The 19,924-nt window shown below is 39.2% G+C and overlaps 1 protein-coding gene across 2 annotated transcripts; it reads right to left on the bottom strand.

The window, feature by feature from the left end:
- Positions 1-1,407: 1,407 nt before the first annotated feature.
- CHP1 (calcineurin like EF-hand protein 1) lies at positions 1,408-19,526 on the bottom strand. Of its 2 annotated transcripts, none has more exons than XM_051791888.1 (7): positions 19,293-19,526; positions 13,452-13,524; positions 6,391-6,471; positions 5,046-5,173; positions 4,124-4,185; positions 3,059-3,181; positions 1,408-1,751 (listed from the first exon to the last, which is right to left on the bottom strand). In XM_051791888.1, the coding sequence occupies exons 1-7, from the start codon at positions 19,357-19,359 to the stop codon at positions 1,698-1,700; spliced, it is 588 nt and encodes a 195-aa protein (XP_051647848.1). In that variant the 5' UTR covers positions 19,360-19,526; the 3' UTR covers positions 1,408-1,697. The 2 variants fall into 2 exon arrangements, with proteins under 2 accessions (XP_051647848.1, XP_051647849.1); XM_051791889.1 differs by lacking the exon at positions 19,293-19,526 and adding an exon at positions 17,339-17,512.
- Between the last annotated feature and the right edge of the window lie 398 nt (positions 19,527-19,924).

The following is a 19,924-nucleotide window of genomic DNA, read 5'->3' on the forward strand; positions in this document are numbered from 1 at the left end:
GTTACATTCCTATTTTACAAGACATGGTTATAAAACTATAGTGTTTCTTTCTCATACAAGGCAGAGGTTTTTAATTTACATTTCTTTCTGGAATTGTGCTGCACTCTGCAAAACAATGAAGTGCAACATTTTACTTTTGAATTCCTTAATTTAAAACAAATCAAAAATCCTTCAGAGACTTGCATGTTATTCTTTAACAAAAGTGATGATTAAAGGAACTGAGAAAAAAGGAAATGCACATTTGAGAGTAGTTTGAGACTGGTAAGTATTTATAGAGATGTTAGCACATAACAGAGAAGCAGTTATAACACAGATTCTTCAATAAAGAAGCTCCCAGGGTTTTTTTGGTTTTATTGGAAGGACCTCCCAGACTGTGGAATGTTCCAGACGAACTAGATGAGATCATTTGTCAATCTAGCCACAGAAAACTGTTAGTATTAAACCTTCAAGAATTTAGATCTCTTGAATTTATCAGCATTCTATTAGTAGTATTAATCATCTTACACTTGCAAAGAGATTTGCATAGAAATATATTCTGAAATATTTGGGATAATATGTACTATCCCAAATTGTATTCTGATGCTAGAGTTTTCCTAAATACAGCTACCATTCTTAACAAAAATCTAACAGACTAGGACTTTCATACTGGAAAATAAAAATACTGATTATCCAGGCCTCTCTAATTGGGAAAAAACCCCATGAAATCAGTTTCATGATCTCATGTTTCATGACACTGTTACCACGGGGCAGTGACAGAACTACAAATCCAGACTTTGGCATGACTAGTTTTCTTGTATTATGTACACTGGTCAACAAATTTACACTTTCAGAAGCAAACCCACCCTTATGAAAGGAGGGATCCTAGACAAAAGAAATCTGGAGAGGACACTTCATGGTCCACTGGCTGTCAAGCCTGAAAGCTACTCAAAAGAAAGAAACAAGTTTCTGCATCTGCTACTGGAACAGTTTAAGTGACTTAGTGCAGAATTCCTATTCCTTTTGAGAACACCATAGCCTGTCTCCACCACATATTCTCCCACTGTCCCTATGAATTGATTCCACAAAGAATAAAGTCTATTCACAGTACTTTAAAGTACTCTAGACTATCATCATGCATTCAGTGCTAGTTATACAATAAAGCCATATAAATTGACAAGTCCTTAAGTAAAAGGCAGATTTAGAAGCAGTGAAGAAACAAATCTGTATGTAAAGAGCCGAATAGGAAAGGGGTAAAAAAAAAAAAAAAGGCAGCTGTCACGTGGCAAAAGTGGATCATTATCACTGCACCTAGTATTTGAGCAGATGCTTGTCTCCGAAATATTTCAGAGGGCACTTCTGTGGCATGTTTCCGCTTTTCCATTCCCAAATTCAGAGCTCAGAAGAATCAGTTTGTAGATTAAACAGCAGTGCATAAGGAGAGACATTTTTACTGAAACAGTAGTGCAGAAAGAGACAAGAGAAAGGGTAAAAAAAAACGAAGGAAAACATTAAAAAAAGCTCCTTTTCCAAGTTGCACGGCAGCCATTTCCCTTTGTTCCTGATGCACAGGGAACGTTCACATTGGCAGAACAACTCAGGGAGGGGTTGGAGATGTATTGTATATGCACCAGTAGCAATGCTCTGGGGATGGTGCTAAGGATAAAATGAAGTTCTATTCATTACATAGTCGGAGTAGAAAGGAATAGGTTCTCCATCCATCAGTGAAGAAATCGAATGCTCATTTTCTGCTCTACATCCACCTTCTCCAAAACCTGCAATAAAATTGAGAAACAGCTACTGAAGTTACTGTACATCTCTCCTACAAGGTTTCTTACTCCTAGCATAGAGGAAATGGGCAGGAACATGGCATGCCTTCAGTTTGGCACGCCAGTCTTTCACCTAGAGATTGCTATTTTTCATTATGGGCTGAGGTCCTCCCAAGAGAAGGAACTTCAGCCATCAAAGCTGCAAAGAAGGCTGTCAATCAAAATGTAACTAATGCAGTTTCAGTCAGCCAACAGCACAGAAAGGCTTAGATTTCCAAAACCAGATTGTGTGGGAATGCCTAGCCAGGAAACACAAGGGAGAATGGACTGGAGGAAGGGGCATGAGCAGCCACTGAAGAGCAAAAATCAAGACCACAGCATCATTAATGCAGATCTCTGTAAAATTGGGGTGGCAAGTTCATTCACTAAATCGATAGGAACACTGAGGCATGAAGACACTATTCTGCTCCAGGCCATTTCAGGGGATAGACTTCAGTGAATTCAAGATTAGAGTAATCTACATTTGAAGAGACCTCTGGAGGTTTTTTAGTCCAACCCCCTAAACTCCTACTTAAAGCGGGGCCAAGTAAATCAGGTTGATTAGGGTCTTGTCTGATTAAGCTTCAAATTTCTCCAAGGAAAGAATTTCTACATCTTCAGCAGCTGTGATAATCCTCTTGATAAAAAGTTTTCCTTAAAGCTAACAACAATTTCCCATGTTGCAACTTGTTTCTGTTTTTTTTGTCCATCTCCAAGGTAAGTCTAGTTCCTCTTGTCAATACAATCCCATTAGGTAGCCGAAATTGTTCTGCTACAGGACAACTTTCTCCACTGACTATCTGATGGCTCCCAACTATTATGTATTTCTGACTATCAAAAGGACTAGAGCTAGGAACTTGAATACTGGTATTAGTTGTGTTGCTAATAAATGAAATGTACAAGTGAAAACCCATCAGTATTATTACAGCAGAAGAATTACTCTGTTGTAACGGTCTAGTCAGGCTATTTGTATAGAAAGAAGCAGTTGCAAAAGAAAAAGTAAAAATTCTTCAGTATATTTAGTGCTGTAGCTTTATGTAAGAGTATGAAGAAACATGTGGACTAATTATTAGTATCCTGATAGTACTAAAAAAAAAAACAAAACCAAAACCCCACAACTAATAAAGGGAAAAAAAAGCTAGCAGAAGGCTTTGCCCAAATGCATGTACGACTGTTTGAATTACTTGCTCTCTGTTCCTATTTGCATTTAAGTCTGAACGACTTGCTCGTTACTGAGCAGTTTCATTTAGTCATTAAAAATGTTGTTTACGAACCTTTACAAATTCTGCAAAGGAGATGGCACTATCTCCATCTTGATCAGCTTCCTGGATTGTCCTGTCAGCAATGCTGCCCAGCTGCTCATCTGAAATATTTACACCAACCATCATCCGTAACACCTGTAACACAGAAATAATTATTGACATAGGAACAGAAGTATTCTTAGTGCTTTTTTCTTGTGTGTACTGTCAACACTATACAAGATTTTCATGGAAGTAATTTCTAGACAGACTTCTATTGACCTTTGTACATTAAGGCTTTCAAGAAAGACACCTTCCTTTTGCAGCCACCACTGACAAAGAATCCTGCTTTTTCAGTAGGCAGCAGGAAGAGGTAGAAGCAAGCGACAGCTTTAGGAACTAGGAATGAGTCATTCTGTCCAATGCTTCTATTTTTTTCCCCATAAAACATACCAACATTTGATTGAATATCTGCTGTTTGAGATAGTTGCCTACAAGAATCTTGAAAGTACACAGTAAAATGGTAACTGCCATTACTCTCCAAAGTAAGTAAAGCATTCTCTGTGCAGATAGAAGAGGGTAGTTCTAGTCAAAAGCAAATCGTTGTCCTACGTCAGAAACCACAGATTGCCATGTGTACTTCCCAGGATTAGTAGTATGTAATTACACCTAGGTCAAGCCAAGTTTCATATATATGCAGCACCAATGAACTTTGATTACCATTGCTGCAATTTCAAGAAGTTTTGTTCTGTTGAGAGGATGTGCAGAGGATCAGGCAAACAACCTAACCCACCTCAGTGATTGTCCCTTTGAAGTACTGTTAGAAGCACCTTTCAAAGTTACAGAAGGTAGTTCTTAAGCGGCTCAGTGTATCTGTTGACTATTTAGGTATCACTTCCAACAGGATCTGCCTAGCCTACCAAATGAGATTAAAGTCTCCTACCATAACTAAAGCTTTAAACCAGAGGTAAGCAATTAGCCACTAAATTCCTCCTGGATTTTCTTTTGAGAAAACTGGTGTAAAACTCTCCTTTCTAAGAGGGTGTGAAGTCACAGAGGAGGTCATGACTGAGTCATTCAAAGCAGCCCTGCGCTATTTACCTGAAGCAGCTCATCCCTGGAAATCTTGTCATCTTTATCTAGATCGTATAATCGAAAAGCAACTATAGGGAAGAAAGAAAGAGCAGTTAAATTTGAGAGCCATTATTTTTCTTCATAACAGTCGATTTATCTAAAAGAAAAACAACAAAACTAAGTATTTCTAAAATATTTTAAGAGAATTAGCTTAAAATTTTAATTCACCATAAAACTCATGCTCAGTTCCATAAAGTGTTATTACCACACACATGAATAGCATTACTGACAATAATGGAAAGATTTTACTTTCAGAAGCACTCTGCTTGCAGGGTATTTCTTCAAAACCCCAAGTCACGGAAGTACAATTATCACCAAGATACATTCAATCCTTTAATTTCAGAGCCAGCCATTTTTACATTACCATTCATTCTCTTTGACTATTCTGGATGAGATATGACAGAAATTTTAAGTGCCCTGAGGACTGTTGCCAGATTTGATTAGCAAGAAAGAGCATTCTGCTCATATACTGTAGGCAGACATCCAAATACTTAAGAAAGTACTCAGCTGAAGGTGAGGAAAAAACACTATATTACATGGAAGACTGGAAAAAGAAGCAGAAAAGCTCATTCACGTATGGGATGTGGCTTCTAAATCTGAAATAACTTTGAATGCAAAGCATTTTGAAACACTTCTGTGTTTTTGGAAAGAATACACATATTTCAAGATTCAAACAAGTCCACCAAATTACAATGTAGCAATGGCTCAGTTGTTGACATTCTGAACAGGTAAGCTTCCAAGTTAAATAAAAAAAGAAAATTCAGATATTAGAGGATATCATTCCACAGGAAACAACTATACAGAAGATCCCAAGCCCCTTTCCTCTCTTCCTAAGGAAAAATAGAAAATAAAAAAGAATTGGTTCTATAGAAAGGTTCACATTTCTTACAGTGGAGCTTGTTACTTCGGCTGTTGAGTGGTTCTGGTCCATTCTGGTCTTTGCTCTTTTCATTATCTTCTATAGGTCGGAAGTGGGCTAGTGTCCTCATGAATCCACGGAAATTCACCTGGTCCTCTCTGCATAAGCATTTCAGGACGTCAGTTTTAGCATAGCTTATATATGCTCTTCATTTCAGCAAAGAAGACTATGAATGTCTGAAACATCAAGACCATATGAACTCTTCCACTCCCACCTCCCCAGGGTTTGGCTGCCTATGCTGTTGCAAGCTGGGATCATGCTGTTATAAAGTATGATGTGTAAAAAAAGAAGCTGTGAGAAGTCTTGTTGAGGGGTCCCCTCCCCTTGCCTGCAAGCTCAAGCTCAAGCCCTCACCTTTAGCCCTGCCTGAGCTATGCTGCAGCTATGCCTGAATGTAGCAACGTATCTTGCTGACCTGGACCCCGATTCCCTGGATTGACTTAAAACTAGTTTCGCTGCTATCAGCCACTGGACTGTTGGCTGACCTGACAACAGTCACTGGACCTGTTCTGCTATTCTTGTTCAGGTGCATGCCCTTTGTCAGTAAGTACATGACTCCTTCCAGCTTTGCTGTCACCCTTGGCTCCTGCCTGTGGGGCTGCCATTGCTCACTGCTCTCTGACAAAGAATTCTCTTCTCTAGTTTCTGTGGGAACTGCCCATGTAAGTACTTTCCAGGACTCCTGCTTTCTACTCAGTAAACCCTGCCTGGTATTAGCTGATATAACTTGATTAGACAATCCAATCTCCATCAATCAGTAATGACAACTGTGTTCAAGAAAAGAAGCAGATTCCATAGAACAATTCAGAGAGGTATAATGAAAGAGACTATACTGCAAATCTGATCAACTCTTTGGATTTGTGTTAAAAGTGTCATAAGCTAGGTCTTAAATGTAATAAAAAACTAAAAGCAATCAACCAAAAAAGCCAATCTAATAACAATGGTACACTTAGATATAATAACACCTAATTAGTTAATTGCAATGCTACTTACCATTAAATAGTCTTGACGCAAATTAGCTTTAAGAGAAGCCTGAGTTTGTCAATAAAAAAAGCACAAAAAAAGTCTTGTCATGTCATGAAGTATTTTTCATTAAAAAATGAAAATATGCTGAGGAAATAATGTATCCACATACACTGCATGACAAGTTTGAAGTGTTCAACTAATCCACATACACTGCATGACAAGTTTGAAGTGTTCAATTATTAGTAAATTCAAATTCTGAGTTTTAATTATCAGCATTTCGCTCCTATCAAAACTTCTGATGAACTATAAATTTCGTGCCTGCTCACAAATGCAGTTTGTTGGAACTCACCCTTCTGGAAAGAAGGCATTGATAATTCTGTCTCCGAGTGGATTGATGGCAAGCTCTGGAATCCGCTGGAAGTCTTCACGGCTAAGTGAAGCAAGAACACAAGAAGTCTGCATAAAGTTGAAGTCAGAGAAGTTGCTTAAAAAGTATTCACAGTAAAACAACCATGGAGTTCTATTTCTGCAGCAAGACACTTGGTGGTTTTGAAAGTGTAACTCTTTAAATCATGTTTTCTCTATGACTGATGGCACAAAACAAAGCAAAAGACAATGCCAAGCCTGTATTCCATTACAAACTAGCAGTGTTCATTTATCACGTTAAGCACTTCTCAGACACTAACATAGTTTGTGCTCGAAACCTTACTGTAATGATGCCAACTAGTTTGCAATGTAAGAAAAAGAAAGCTTCTGAAAAGGCTTTGAAGGAAATTATGGTTTCAAAATTAAAATAATGATTGGGGTTTTTTAATAATTATTTTGGTACTAAATCATTTGAGTTGTCATGACTTTTCCAGACTGCCTCATTTCAGATTCTGGGACAATACCATATTCCTCCAACCATACTACAGGTGATCTGCAGGTTCCAACAGATTTTTTTGTTTGTTTATGCAACAAATTTATATATTATTATAAGCACCAAAATTCAGATTATTTCAGCTTCAACCAAGCTGCATTCATATTTTAAAGTAGTAAATTTACACTTTTACAGGTGCTTGTACACTAGATACACCAGGACATGCAAATACTCATTGCTCTTGCTAGCCATTCTCTTTTCTGCTCATGATTACATATACACAGAACAATATAAACACAGCTAAGCTTACATTGTTATAACTTTCTCTGATCTGAAAGACATCATGAGTTGTACTGTATATACATTTTAGATCAGTATGACGTGAACATAGGGTTCATTCTGTTATTAGAACTGCAGTAATAATTTATCTTTTCTTTCAATCTAATAGACTGTCAGTGACAGGGAAGTGGGATAATCTTGGCGTGACCAAGGCAGATGCATCAAATGTGTCTTAGTGAACAGGTTTGGTTTGTTGGTTTTTTCACTACCACAGAACACAGCAACTTATCAGTTAGTACAAGATGTACTCCATAATCATTTAGATTTTAAATTGCCAACAGCAAGGGGGTAAAGCTGTAAAAAACCCACCTTATTCTGTCTGAATGCAGAATTTGATATTTCCTGCCCAATCTCCAGAAACACTGGCAATTCCCTTCAAGTCAAATGCAGTCCTGCTGATTTTGAAGTTTGGGTCAAAGTCTCAAACTTGGTTACTGAATATTTGCTACTTTTGAAAACTATGCTCACTAAATGAATTGGCAACAAGGTTTGATTCATGATGTTATTATACCAAAAAACTGGCAAAGTAAGCACAAACAAATTTTGAGATTATGTAAGTATACTGGCCTTTTACAATGTAGCGATATTAAAGAAGAGAAAAAAGGAATTGGCTGACCTTATCACTAGTCTAGCTTGGGACAGACAAGAAGCAAGATGATCTAGTTTTAAATGTATTCTAAAGCACTCCTTGCACCCAGTCACACCACAGTACTGTTGTTAAGAGTGTCAGTTACAATATATCTGTTACAACCTGGTTAAACTGTTTGACCTTCTAGAGTGACCTGACCATATTTTTAAGTTATCCCAGTAAACTTCTGCTCTGACCAGGTCCAAGTTACTTTTAATAGGCAAAGTTAACATCCGTATAGCATGATCAACTTGTTACCAGACTGTTCAGGTCTCCTGCATTTTAAGCTATAGCTGAAGGGCAAAGTATGCATTAGTTATTTAAGCAGGAGATGCAGCGATGTGGAAAACCCATGTCCCAGTAACAATATTTTAATAACAGAACTTCAGTGTCAATGCTAACATTTATAACCTAAAAGTAGCAGCTGCCCTCTCTTCCATTTAGAGCAAAATCCTAATGGTTCAGAATTTTTTACTTGCATATCACTACTTTCTAGTATTCAGCCTCAGTTCACACTCAGCATTTCAGTCTCTACTTATTCTGCTTTCTAACAGGAGATTAACAATTAACCACAAATAACTTCCTGGGTTTCAAATCTATTTGTCCTGTCATTATCAGAATTGCAGTAGACCGCTTTTGCTTATTAAGAGCACATTACTGAGTGAGTGTTATAACTAAAATAGCTATAACAGCCATAAAAGCAAATGAGTGCATGAGGTAAGTTATTCTCCCCTTTCTAAAACTAAGGCTTACTGCAGTCATTAGGGACCAACTTTACCCGGCTGAAGCCAGAGCTTACAGGAAATTTAATGCCCTCTACTTAATGGGCAACAAGGCTCTTCTAAGGTATCTTTCCAGGAACTTGGCTCTTACCAAATTCTTCCTTAAATGCAACATGCAAAGTACCTTTAACTGCATGTGAACACTATGTAGGCCAATGACTTAATATATATGCCAGTGTATTCACAATGAGACATACTTTGCAGCAAAGAATTCGTAGATTCTAAGCACGACAAGTATACCTAAGCATGAGTATACCCCCCAAAGCACAAAGCACATCCCTACCGTAAAGGGATCCTTACCCCAAAGACTGCAAGAAACCTACTAGACCCTTTTTTTCTTCCATTTCTTTTTGTTCATCCTTCTGTTACTTCTAGATGCTGGCAAAACACTGTTACTTCACCAGGGATGAGGAGGGTAGGGCTCTCTAGAGCTGAGGGAAAGTAAAATAATGGAGAGGAAAAATCCCCAAACATATGCAAATCACAAGTGGTAGATGAAAGGAAAGATGCCTAGAAGATATAGGTAACAAGAAATTACTTGAAGAAGGGAAATAATTAAAAGCAGTAAGGTGTATCGTGCAAGCTGGTCAAACAGTTGGTCAAACTGAAGAGGTTCCATTGCTCCCTTCCCTTTGTAACATCAGCCTTCTCATTCAGTTAACCTTTTGGTGGTTTAATGCATCCCCCCTAAAAAACTCCCTACCTTCCTAAGAGCACCACAGCTGCCAAAGAGGTGCTGGGAGCCTGGAGAAGTTACGGGGAAAGAGTATGGGCTTCCCTTCTTTCATGATTGTGTCAGCCACCTCATTTAACTTCATCCTTATCCATGCTCTATGCAAATATTAAAAGTTGCTTAACTATCAGAGCAGTAATTGGTTCATAAACATTAGGCCCAGAAGTATGTGAAAAGGTGATAATTAGATGAGCAACAGGAAAGGAAAGAAAAAAGGCAGGATGCATAAACTGTGGTTGAGGATGGAAGAACAGACTATTCTTGTACCCTATCTTTTCCAATCCAAACCCATATCCTTCCTGCCTTGTCTATTTTTGATAAAGCTAAAAATGCTTTGCATTTTCTTAAGCAAAAGAATTCCACATTCAGAAAGCTAGCTTTTATGTTTTACTTTGCAATCTTGCAATATCAGTTTGAACTAATAAGAACAAGCCTGACATCCTTCCAGGCCGAGATGGTTCAATTAACTGACAAAGATGGCCTGGGTAACAGATGGCCTGGGTAGCTCATGTTACCCTCCTCTCAGGATCAGAGGCTTTCTGAAGTTCTCCAGGAGACACAGTCTTGTGAACAGCTTTCATAAGCATGAGATACACACAAACAGCTCAGTGTATCTACTCTCTCTAGGTACCAGCTTTCAGAATACTTGCCCTTCCCTCCTTCTTCCACACTTACCAAGCTATACCAATTACTGTATGGTAAAAAATAATTCTGAAGTGCTTAACCTGTCATTTCCCCAGTGCACAAGAAACTACTGTTAAGTGGGAGGTTCCATGCAAAAGCTTTGTGCAAAAACAGCAGTTAGACAAGTACCTCATTTTTATAGCTCTATACGTGTCTGTCTTGAGCTACTTAGTAGTAGATAAACTTTGAAACAGATGTATTCTTGTGTGGTGTACACTTCACTACCAGCCCAACAAGGAGACTTACTGAAGCAAAAACATACTTATCCTGGTCATACACTTCTACTTCCTCATACTGGAAATCAGCATGTAAATAAAGAGAACATACACACTGATTTCTTCCTAAGCTATAGCTAGGATGTAGACAGAACAAGTATGTTCCAGATTTCACAACTTAGATGTAGCTATGGACATCCAAGGGTATGGATCCAACCTTTTGTTTTGGCAATTCAGCATGTCACAATATTGAAATCAAAGGTGACAAGAATATTCAAAAGAACACTTCTGTCCTGTCTTTTACAACATGATTTTGTTTCAGTCCCTCAGCAAGTCTGATGGAACTTACTCATTTTGTTTAGGAAAAGGGAAGCTAAGGAAAAATATAACATTTTTCTACACTTTTAAAGAGTTGACAGGTAAAAATGGAGCATAGTCATTTAGACAATAAGGATGAGAGAGGAAAAAAAGAAAGCAAAAACAAGGCATATGAAATTTTGTATCCATCAATAACCATCTCTAATATTTCATTTATGTAACTCTTTAAAAACGAAATGCCTTGAAACTCACATATGTACACTGGATAGAAACATCTGGCTAGGAAAGATTTCTTTTGATTATATAGTTCCAGAACTACTTGGATTAATCATCATCTACCAGATCTTCTGTACAAAATACTCTTTACCCTGCCCTGCTTCAGAAGGGTGGTACACATCTAAAGATTTATTTCATGCCATAAGGAACTGCATAACACTTCTTTTCCCAATCATAGTCACGTGAGTGATTTTGTCATGTTTGATTTGTAAGTCAAAGGCATAAGTCATCCTTATGGAAATGGTAGTTCTTGCTCACAGGAAACAAACAGGAGACATACCTTCTGAACGGTTCAGTGGTAGTAAGCAAGTGACAACTTCTACTTACTCGTCTTAAAGTAGCAAGTTCTCTTTGATCTGTATTTCAGAAACCAACATCTATGACCTTCCAAGCTGTAGTTCTTACTTTCCTCTCATTCTTTTTATTTTTTGGGGGAAGCAGTTTTCCATTACTTAAACGTAATAGTTTTCACACATTGTGGGTACCAGAACAAGTTTAAAAATTTGAATGCCACTCTTAAGTCAGACATATTTCAGAGTGGGTTATGTTTAGGGGTCAAGACTGCTAGTTAAGGGATCATAATTAGCACAGTTGCTAGGATTTTCCAAACAATCTTCACTTCCTTTCCAAAGTACCACATGATTAACAACAATGGAAGTCAAACTCCTCCTGATGCACAATACTGTGAAACTAAGCATTGTGCAGCAGACATTCATAGCATATTTAATCAACTACTCCTCTTATGTAAACATTACAATCACTATACAAATCTTTATTTCTATCTTACAGTATTTTATACAAATTTTATGGATTCAGTAAGTAAATTCAGTGTTCAAGGGAAGAGTTGAAGAGGAACATGTGCTAGGTTCAAATTGCCCTAGACTAGTCTGGTAGCCATCACTTTTATTCATCAGTGAGTATTAAACCCACATGTAAAGTGTGAAAAGGCTGTTAATGTTTTGTTGTTTGGTTTTTTTTCAAATAATTCAATTTTAAGACTCATGAAGTATTAACCTTGCCTTCAATATCAGCTGATCTCTATGTCAGAATTGCCAATGCTACAATTTATGTGATACTTTGGCTCTAGTGTCAGAGTGGGCTTAAGTAGTTCCGGTATATCCCATCCCAAGCCAATTTTTTCCACACATTCAATCCATTTTATCATCCTTTCAGCTATACACATCCAGAAATTTACAGTACAGCCACAGTCCAAATCACTGGAGTCAATCATCTTCAAAATCTATACATTCCAAAAGGGAAGGGAGAGTATTTTTAACCCAAAATAATCACTCAGTAGTCCTGTTTACATCACAATTCCACATCCAATTACTTAAATGCTGAGAAGTCAGCAATTTGTGGGACTAGCAGGAACTTCGCATTTCCTTCAGGAGAGGAAAGTGCAGTAAGCCAACAGTACTGCCAAAGACCACGTGTCTTACAACTTGCCACTTTCATCTTTCGAGAGGCAATTCTAGCATTACAGTTAGGTTGAGCTTTCCTGGGTTTATAGTGCATCCTAGAGTCATATTTTACAAGATCACATACAAACCGTCAGGTGACCCTCAAGTCTATGTTTACTGGATTTGACTGGGATAGAGTTGCTACGAAAGAAATAAACTCTGTAAGAGCCAGATCACATATACTATGCCACAGCAAGGTTCCTTTCCCCTTCCTACTCTCTCCCGAATTGTCTCCAGCTTTCCTGTGCACTGTGGCTATGAATGGGAAACAAAATCCACAAGAGTAGGGAAGGCTAGAGAACAACGACAGCAGGCAGAGATATATTTTAACAGGCAATCAACTCACTAGAGTTTACCTTTTCGTTGAGAATATTCTTTCCAGCAGACTCAGTCCATCAAAACAGAAAATGTTTCACAGATAAAGACTCATCTTTATTTAATTGATTAAGCTGTAGGAAACCAGTTCACTTCTGTAGTTTTCAAATTGTTGACACAAGACAAACACTTTAAAGGTCTTAGAATATCCTGCACTACCACTTTAAAGAACAGAATGTTTGTTTAGTCACAGTGACTTCATTCCAGCTCTTTTTTTTTTATTTTTGAGCATATTGACAGATATGGGTGTGCAAACTTAAGTATAGTAAATGGACTGCAGATCCAACTAGTGTTAAAAGACACTGGATATCAGAAACAACTAAAAACATGTCTTTTTGTCATGAAAGCCGAGATAAAGAAGACAGGGTAGAACCATTCTTGTAATAATTATGAGAAACAAGATATAAAGAAAGGTAAGAAATAATCTAAAAATGTTGTTTAACAATTCTGAACATTTTTATAAGACTTTGAATATCAAATCTAACCTTTCTTGTATTAACTGCTACAAACCTTCAACACCGTATAAAGACAACTGGTATTTAGAGCACCTCAGTTCAACAATGAAACCTTTCATAAAAGAGAAGAAACTTCAATGTCCATGTAGACAGTAAGTATGAAAGAACCTGTTATAACAGCCTCAGTGATTTACTACCTGCGGAAAACATGCAGGCATCCTGCAACAGCAAAATACCACTACAGATGTGCCAATGCAAGGACAGTTGAATTAGTGACAATACCCACCTAAGAGTGCCATTTTCTCCTTTGTCCAGGCTAGTGAAGCGACTGTACAAGCGGGTGATTTGACTGTGGGAAACTGAAGAAAAAAAAGACAGACAGATAAATTAGCATGTCAATGGTTCCTCACAGGAGCAGACTTCATTACACTGAACTACTCTGTTGCCAGAAGCTGTGTTCAAAAAAGAGATCACACAGAAAGAGTTACATTGGAAGCATATGGCAATCAGCCTTTGGGGGCTTCCTGAGCTATAAATCACAGCTTAATATTCAAAAATCCACAAATAAGCTCATTCTTTAAAAATCTAACTACCTTCTATTTCCATTTTCAGTCTTTAAGATTTTTCAGTTATCTGCCTCAGTAAATGTCAATTAAAAAGAAAAAATATTTGATTCACAGTTTCATCTTATTTCCTTTAATTTCTTTATGGCTAGAAATAATCTGGACACAGCCCACACTGATGACCTCTACATCATTCATGACACTGCAGACCTCTGTTGTAGTATCTTTCCTTCTCTTTTGCTTATCTCTAGTCCTGTTGTCTTTTTTCCACATAAGAGGGAAAGTGTACTCAGTTTCTCTGCATCTGGAAAGTGGTCAGAGAGGCTTTATGCCTTCACTTTTCTTCCCTTACAGAATTGCCTGAATCTAAAGTTTGGTCATTTTGGGGTTTATAGAATAACAGAATATCCTGAGTGGGAAGGAACCCACAAGGATCATCAAAGTCCAATTCCTGGCCCTGCACAGGACCACCCCAAGAATCACACTGTGTGCCTGAGAGCATTGTTCTTGAACTCTGTCAGGCTTGGTGCTGTGACTACTTCTCTGGGGAGCCTGTTCCAGTGCCCAACCACCTGTTGGGTGAAGAATCTTTTCCTATCCACGTAAACCTTCCCTGTCACAACTTCATGCTGTTCCCTCAGGTCCTATCACTGGTCCCCAGAGAGAAGAAATCAGAAAGGCTTTGTTTCAGAACTCAGAGCCAATAACAGATTTATCATTAAATTTAATAGTATTTTTTAGATCCTAAATTAAACCAATACTTTGGCGCCCAGCACTCTGATACATGAAGATATCTGCCCTTGAGGGAGTCAACAGCTCCTCCCAATTTAGTGTCATCAGCACATTTTCTCAGTATGCCTTCAAGTCCTAAATACAAGTTGTTTTATGATGCTGATGAGAATGGAGTCCTGTAGAACCCCCCTAGTGACAAGTCACCAGCCTGATGTAACCCCATTTGCTATAACCCTTTGCACCCAACCTGTGAGCCAGTTGCTCACAAAAGTAATTTCCGGGCTTTAGGACAACTAGATCTTTAGAATAGTCCATGATAAATCCATGACTGGGATAAACCTATATAGAATAGCAATTCCTTTAACACTGAAAGAATGCTTGTCCTGGTTTTGTCTGGGACAGAGTTCATTTTCTTCTTAGTAGTTGGTACAGTGCTGTGGTTTTGGGATTTCATATGAGAATAATGTTGACAACACACCAGTGTTTTGGTTATTGCTGAGTAGTGCTTACCCTAAGCCAAGGACTTCTCCATTTCCCATGTTTTGCCAGTGAGGAGGTGCACAAAAAGCTGGGAGGGAGCACAGCCAGAACAGCTGACCTGAACTGGCCAAAGGGAGATTCCATACCATAGAATGTCATGTTCAGTGTATAAACTGCAGGAGTTGGCCAGGAGGGGCCAATTGCTCTTCAGGGACTGGCTGGGCATTGGTCAGCAGGTGGTAAGCAGTTATATTGTGCTTCACTTGTATTTCTTGTGTTTTATTTATATCTCTCCTATTTTCATTACATTTAGTATTATTATTGTTAATATTAACATTTTTATTATTATTATTATATCTTACTTTATTTCAATTATTAAACTGTTCTGATCTCAACCTATGGGGTTTACCTTCTTCCAACACCCACCCCTCCCAATTCTCCTCCCCATTCAACCTGGGCAGGGAGTGAGCAAGCAACTGTGATACTTCATTGTCAGCTGGGATTAAACCACAAGGCCCTACAGGAGACCTTGGCTTTTCAGTCTCTTCTGATCAAGTTAATAAATACATGAAATAAGACTTAATTGAATGTTAATGTTTACTCAGTAAAGGCGTGATTTTCTACAATGTTAAACTAGGACTTAATGTCTTTTCAGATCTAGTTGTTTAAAAAGCCTTCATCAGCACATGCACAATGCTTTTGTTACTTGCTAAAACTTATTTGGGAACAGGTTGCACACTAGTGTTTCATCTGTGACAAGCGAGGCAAATTCCTTTTTTCAGGTTTGTTCTTTCTCAAGGCTCTTTGTTTAGGTTCAATAGTTCCCTCCTTTAGGAAGACCTGCCAGCAACTGGGTTGTTTTTTTGGTTGTCTTTTTACCCCCCATCCTCTTCAGCTTTCATTCTTCACATAGGATTGGTCAATTTGCTCAGTTCCACCTAAGGCAACCTCTCTACAATCAGACTGGGCAGCTTGCTCAGTTTCAAGTTAAGCAACATATGCACAGAAAACAAGTACCAGTATTCTAAAGAGTTCAAACTTCCGCATTTCTGATTTAGTGTTTTAGTTAACATATGCAATAACAATATCTGATGATGAAAAAAGAACAGGTTGGAAGTTAGATGTCCAGTAAGAAGCCCCATGCTCACACCTGTACACAAAGAAAGTGATGAGAATTCTACTCAGCATCATTTCCAAACTAATGTCAGCAACTCCATTTTTGGAACACCTCTGTAACAGCTAGTATATGAGAAATAGTAATAGCTGTTGACAGGAGAAGTGATATTTCTGTTAACATCATACTAGACAAAAAGCACATCATAGCTATATAAGAAAGGAAAATGATTCAGGTCCACCACTGTATCCTTTCATAATTTCCTTTGGGCTCTCACCCCTCATGAAAGCTGCATCACTAAAAATTTTTCAGCACATTCTCATGCAAAAATAAAGATTTTGACATTTCCTCCTCTTAAAGCTAGCTGAAACACCATTTTATCTATATTGCTACCCCACTAAGGTCCTTCTAAAAATTTAAGTTAAGACTCCTAAATTAGCAACTGTACCCTCTATTTTACTTCTGCTAAATAATTGTGAAGTTTTTAGTAATTAGTGACTGAAACTCTTGTCTAAAACAGCAGCATAAACTCAAATATATTTATATACTTAGAAAATATATTAACATCCATCAGAAAAAACCATCACCTGTTACCACACAAATATTTTTTCCCCTAAACTCAGATATGAGCATTAGTTTATTATTAATCCTTAAGTAGACGGCTTCAAAGCATGGAAACAAAGGGCGTGGACAAAATAGTTTGAATACTGTTACATTCCAGTGGCTTTCCAAAAGCTTTCAACAGAATGTAGAAAAGTGGATGTCTTACCTGTTTCTTATAGCTGTTACTGAAATACAAAAGCAATTAGGGTGACCTCAAGGTTTTTTCAAACCCAAATTTCAAAATGTTTATATGCAAAGCAAACAGCTTCCATACAACTTCGTAAAACATTTAGGACTGTTAACTTCAGGCTTAGCACCTCTGTTTTCAACCACAACATAAAAAAAATTAATATGGAACTTTAATCCAAATGAATTTCATTCAACAGATTAAGTGTCATTGTATGGCTTCTGAAAGACTATGCTTCAAGTCCCCTAAAAGACACCTTTTAAATCTGTTCTGATAAAGAACATTACATACAGTTTCTCACAGATGTTAGTATCATAGCCATCATAGTTTTGTGCTACATAAAATTTAACAAGAGAAAAGCTGTATAATTCCATAGTTGAACTCAATCTAATTGGTTAATATTCTATTCAGTGCTTCACACCTATCCCAGATGAACTGAAGAAGGCACATTTCACCATAAGGAGGCCAAAAAAAGAATCCTTAGGAGGACTTACCAGACCACCAGTTCAACATGGATATGTAATACCGCCAGATTGTTTCATGTCTACAAAGTCCCTTTCTCAAGCTCCTTAGTGGGTAAACTACCAGCAGCATCAAGTTTCTAACAAACCACAGGACAGTCTGCTAAGGCAGTGTTACTGAATATTCTCTCTGTGAACTTTGATCCACATATCAATGCCTGTCATTTTTCCCACCTTGTATAACTATTTTCACCTCTATGAAGTGTGTAACAATGCTAAAAGCTTCTTGGAATTTTCCATCTACCTAGAGAAGTATAAAAGGCATAGAAAAATCACATTCCTGGACTGCAGTTACAGGCGGGGGAAAGGAAAAAAAAGATAAGTCAGCGAGACATGCTGTGATGACTTGCAAGCAAGCATGACTCAGAGATTAGCAATCATTGATTACCAGTGGTATAAATTATAAAATTGAACAGATAAAAATACATGGAAATGAACCAAACTCACACCACAAAGCTGAACTCCCGATCGTAACTTTGAGCTCCCACGTTGATGGTACAAGAAAAGCATTTAGAGGCTGACTAGAGTAAGGGTTTTATTGCTTAGAATATCTACATAGCCATCTTAATGGTATTTATTTAAATGTCATGTACGTAAAATTTTAGGAATAAAACACCACAGACAATAAATCAAATAGCAGCATGAGGAAAAATATAAGACCTTTGGGAAAAACACTGCAGATTCGGGGTTTGGTTTTTGAAGCGTCTTTATGAGGAGGCTATCTTTATATTGTTTGTGATTAAAAACAAAAAAAACCCAGTAAATTATTGACAGATAAGCAGACTTTAACATTCCTACTTGTTTATCACAGCCTTCCTGTAGAAGATTCCTTTGACAGATGGAAAAAGGATCATGGAAACTATGTTAAAGTCACTCAGCCTTCCACTACACTAGTGCCAGTGCTCTCAATTTTCTTCTACTTCTTTTCTGTAGTCACTCATTTTCCTGACACAAAAAACTAATATCTAAGAAGAATATATGATACCATTTATATTAAAAAGAAAACTGAGGAAAGTATTTCCAAGTAGCTAGAACAGATCAGTAAGCATATGCAGAACAAAAATGTCATCTGGGAAGACCATGTTTACCTGAAACGGTTCCTGGGGGAACAAACAGCAAAGCAATACCTATGATGTTACGACCTCCCCTCTCCAACCAGTTAGGAGGGCACCCTCCATTTCCTATCATTCAGTATTTGCTAGAATTCTCAGGCTTTCATTTTATCAGGCAAATCAACAACAGTGGAATTTCATCTTTTCTAAGGTATTTTATGCTTATGAAGAACAACTCGCTCAAATAAATAGTATATGGTAAAGTAGCTAAATACTATAGACTAGCTTGAATAATGCTCTTCCAGTTGCTGGCAAGTACAGGGATTTTCACTTTTTTTTAGTTAACACACCTATCTGTCACAAGTTACATTACCACCCTTTATGGTTTAAATGCCACTCAGCATTCATTCTGAATAACCTTAAGGCAGCTTTAGCACTAGCCTATGAAACTAGTAACACTTGGGAAAAACATTTACTATACAATGAGACCTTTTATGGGCTTAAAACAGCTGTTGGAGAGAAATTCCAGCACCAGACATTGAGACAGACAACTCTTCAAAACCCAACGAATTATCTCTGCCCAAATGCAATACTGCGGATAGAAAAAGCACTGCTTCCCTTCCACCCCACCGGGATCTCATTGCTCCTGCCAGCTACTGGCAGCGGGGAGCGAGCCGAGAGGCGTTTCCCAGGTTTCCGCAGGCCTGCCAGACACGTCCGGCCCCGGCGGCTGTGGGCGGCGGGGTCCCGGCCCAGGGACTGCCCGACCCGCACCGGGCAGGGCCCCCCGGCCCGAGGCCCTGCGAGCGGCCCCGCTCCGCGCCCCGACCCCCGCGGCACTGCCCGCCCCGCCGCGCTCGCAGCCCCGCACTCACAGCCCGTCTCCTTCTTGATTTCCTCGATCTCCTCGTCCCGCAGCAGTGTGGACGCCCGGGAACCCATCGCGCCGCTGGGCCCGAGGGGGAGGGAAGGGAAGGGAAGGAGAGAGTTACGCAGCCGAACAGCAGCGACGGCGGAGTCACAGCCACCCCCGGCACAGGCCCGACCGCGGCCGCCCCGCTGCTCTGAGGCGGAAGGCGAGCGCGCTCCGCCCGTCGCCGCTCCGCCCGTCGCCGCCCCGCTGTCACCGCTCCCTGTCACCGCTCCCTGTCACCGCCCCGCCCGCCGCCTCCGCCCGGCCCGGCCCGGCCCGGCCGCCTCGCTCCGCCTCCGCCCGCCCTCAGCGCCCGCCCACGGACCGCGCGCGCACGCGTGTGGAAACCTGCGGTGTGGAGGGAGAGAGCGGCCGCTTGAAGTGACGCCTTTGTTGGTGTTTGTTCCTGGTTAATAGTACTGCCGGGTCCCGCGGGCTGGCTTTGTTTTGCAAATCACAGAACCGGTCAGGTTGCAAGGGGCCACAGCGGGTTGTCTGGTCCAACCGCCCTGCCCAAGCAGGGTCATCCCAGAGCACATGGCACAGGATTTTGTCCAGACGGTTCTTGAATATCTCCAGTGAGGGAGATTCTGC

This window comes from Manacus candei, unplaced genomic scaffold, assembly GCF_025592945.1.
Source record: "Manacus candei isolate 608988 ecotype Guabito, Panama unplaced genomic scaffold, ASM2559294v1 h1tg000033l, whole genome shotgun sequence".
Lineage (NCBI taxonomy): Eukaryota > Metazoa > Chordata > Aves > Passeriformes > Pipridae > Manacus > Manacus candei.

Bases quoted from the DNA above. Each gene is read 5' to 3' on its own strand.
- CHP1 (XM_051791889.1), bottom strand. From the start codon at position 17,438: ATGCTGCTGGTAGTTTACCCACTAAGGAGCTTGAGAAAGGGACTTTGT. The intron at 13,525-17,338 runs GTAAGTCCTCCT...TTTTTTCTTCAG, and splicing joins CATGTTGAACTGGTGGTCTG to TTTCCCACAGTCAAATCACC. The intron at 5,174-6,390 runs GTGAGTTCCAAC...ATGCTTATGCAG, and splicing joins AATGCCTTCTTTCCAGAAGG to AGAGGACCAGGTGAATTTCC.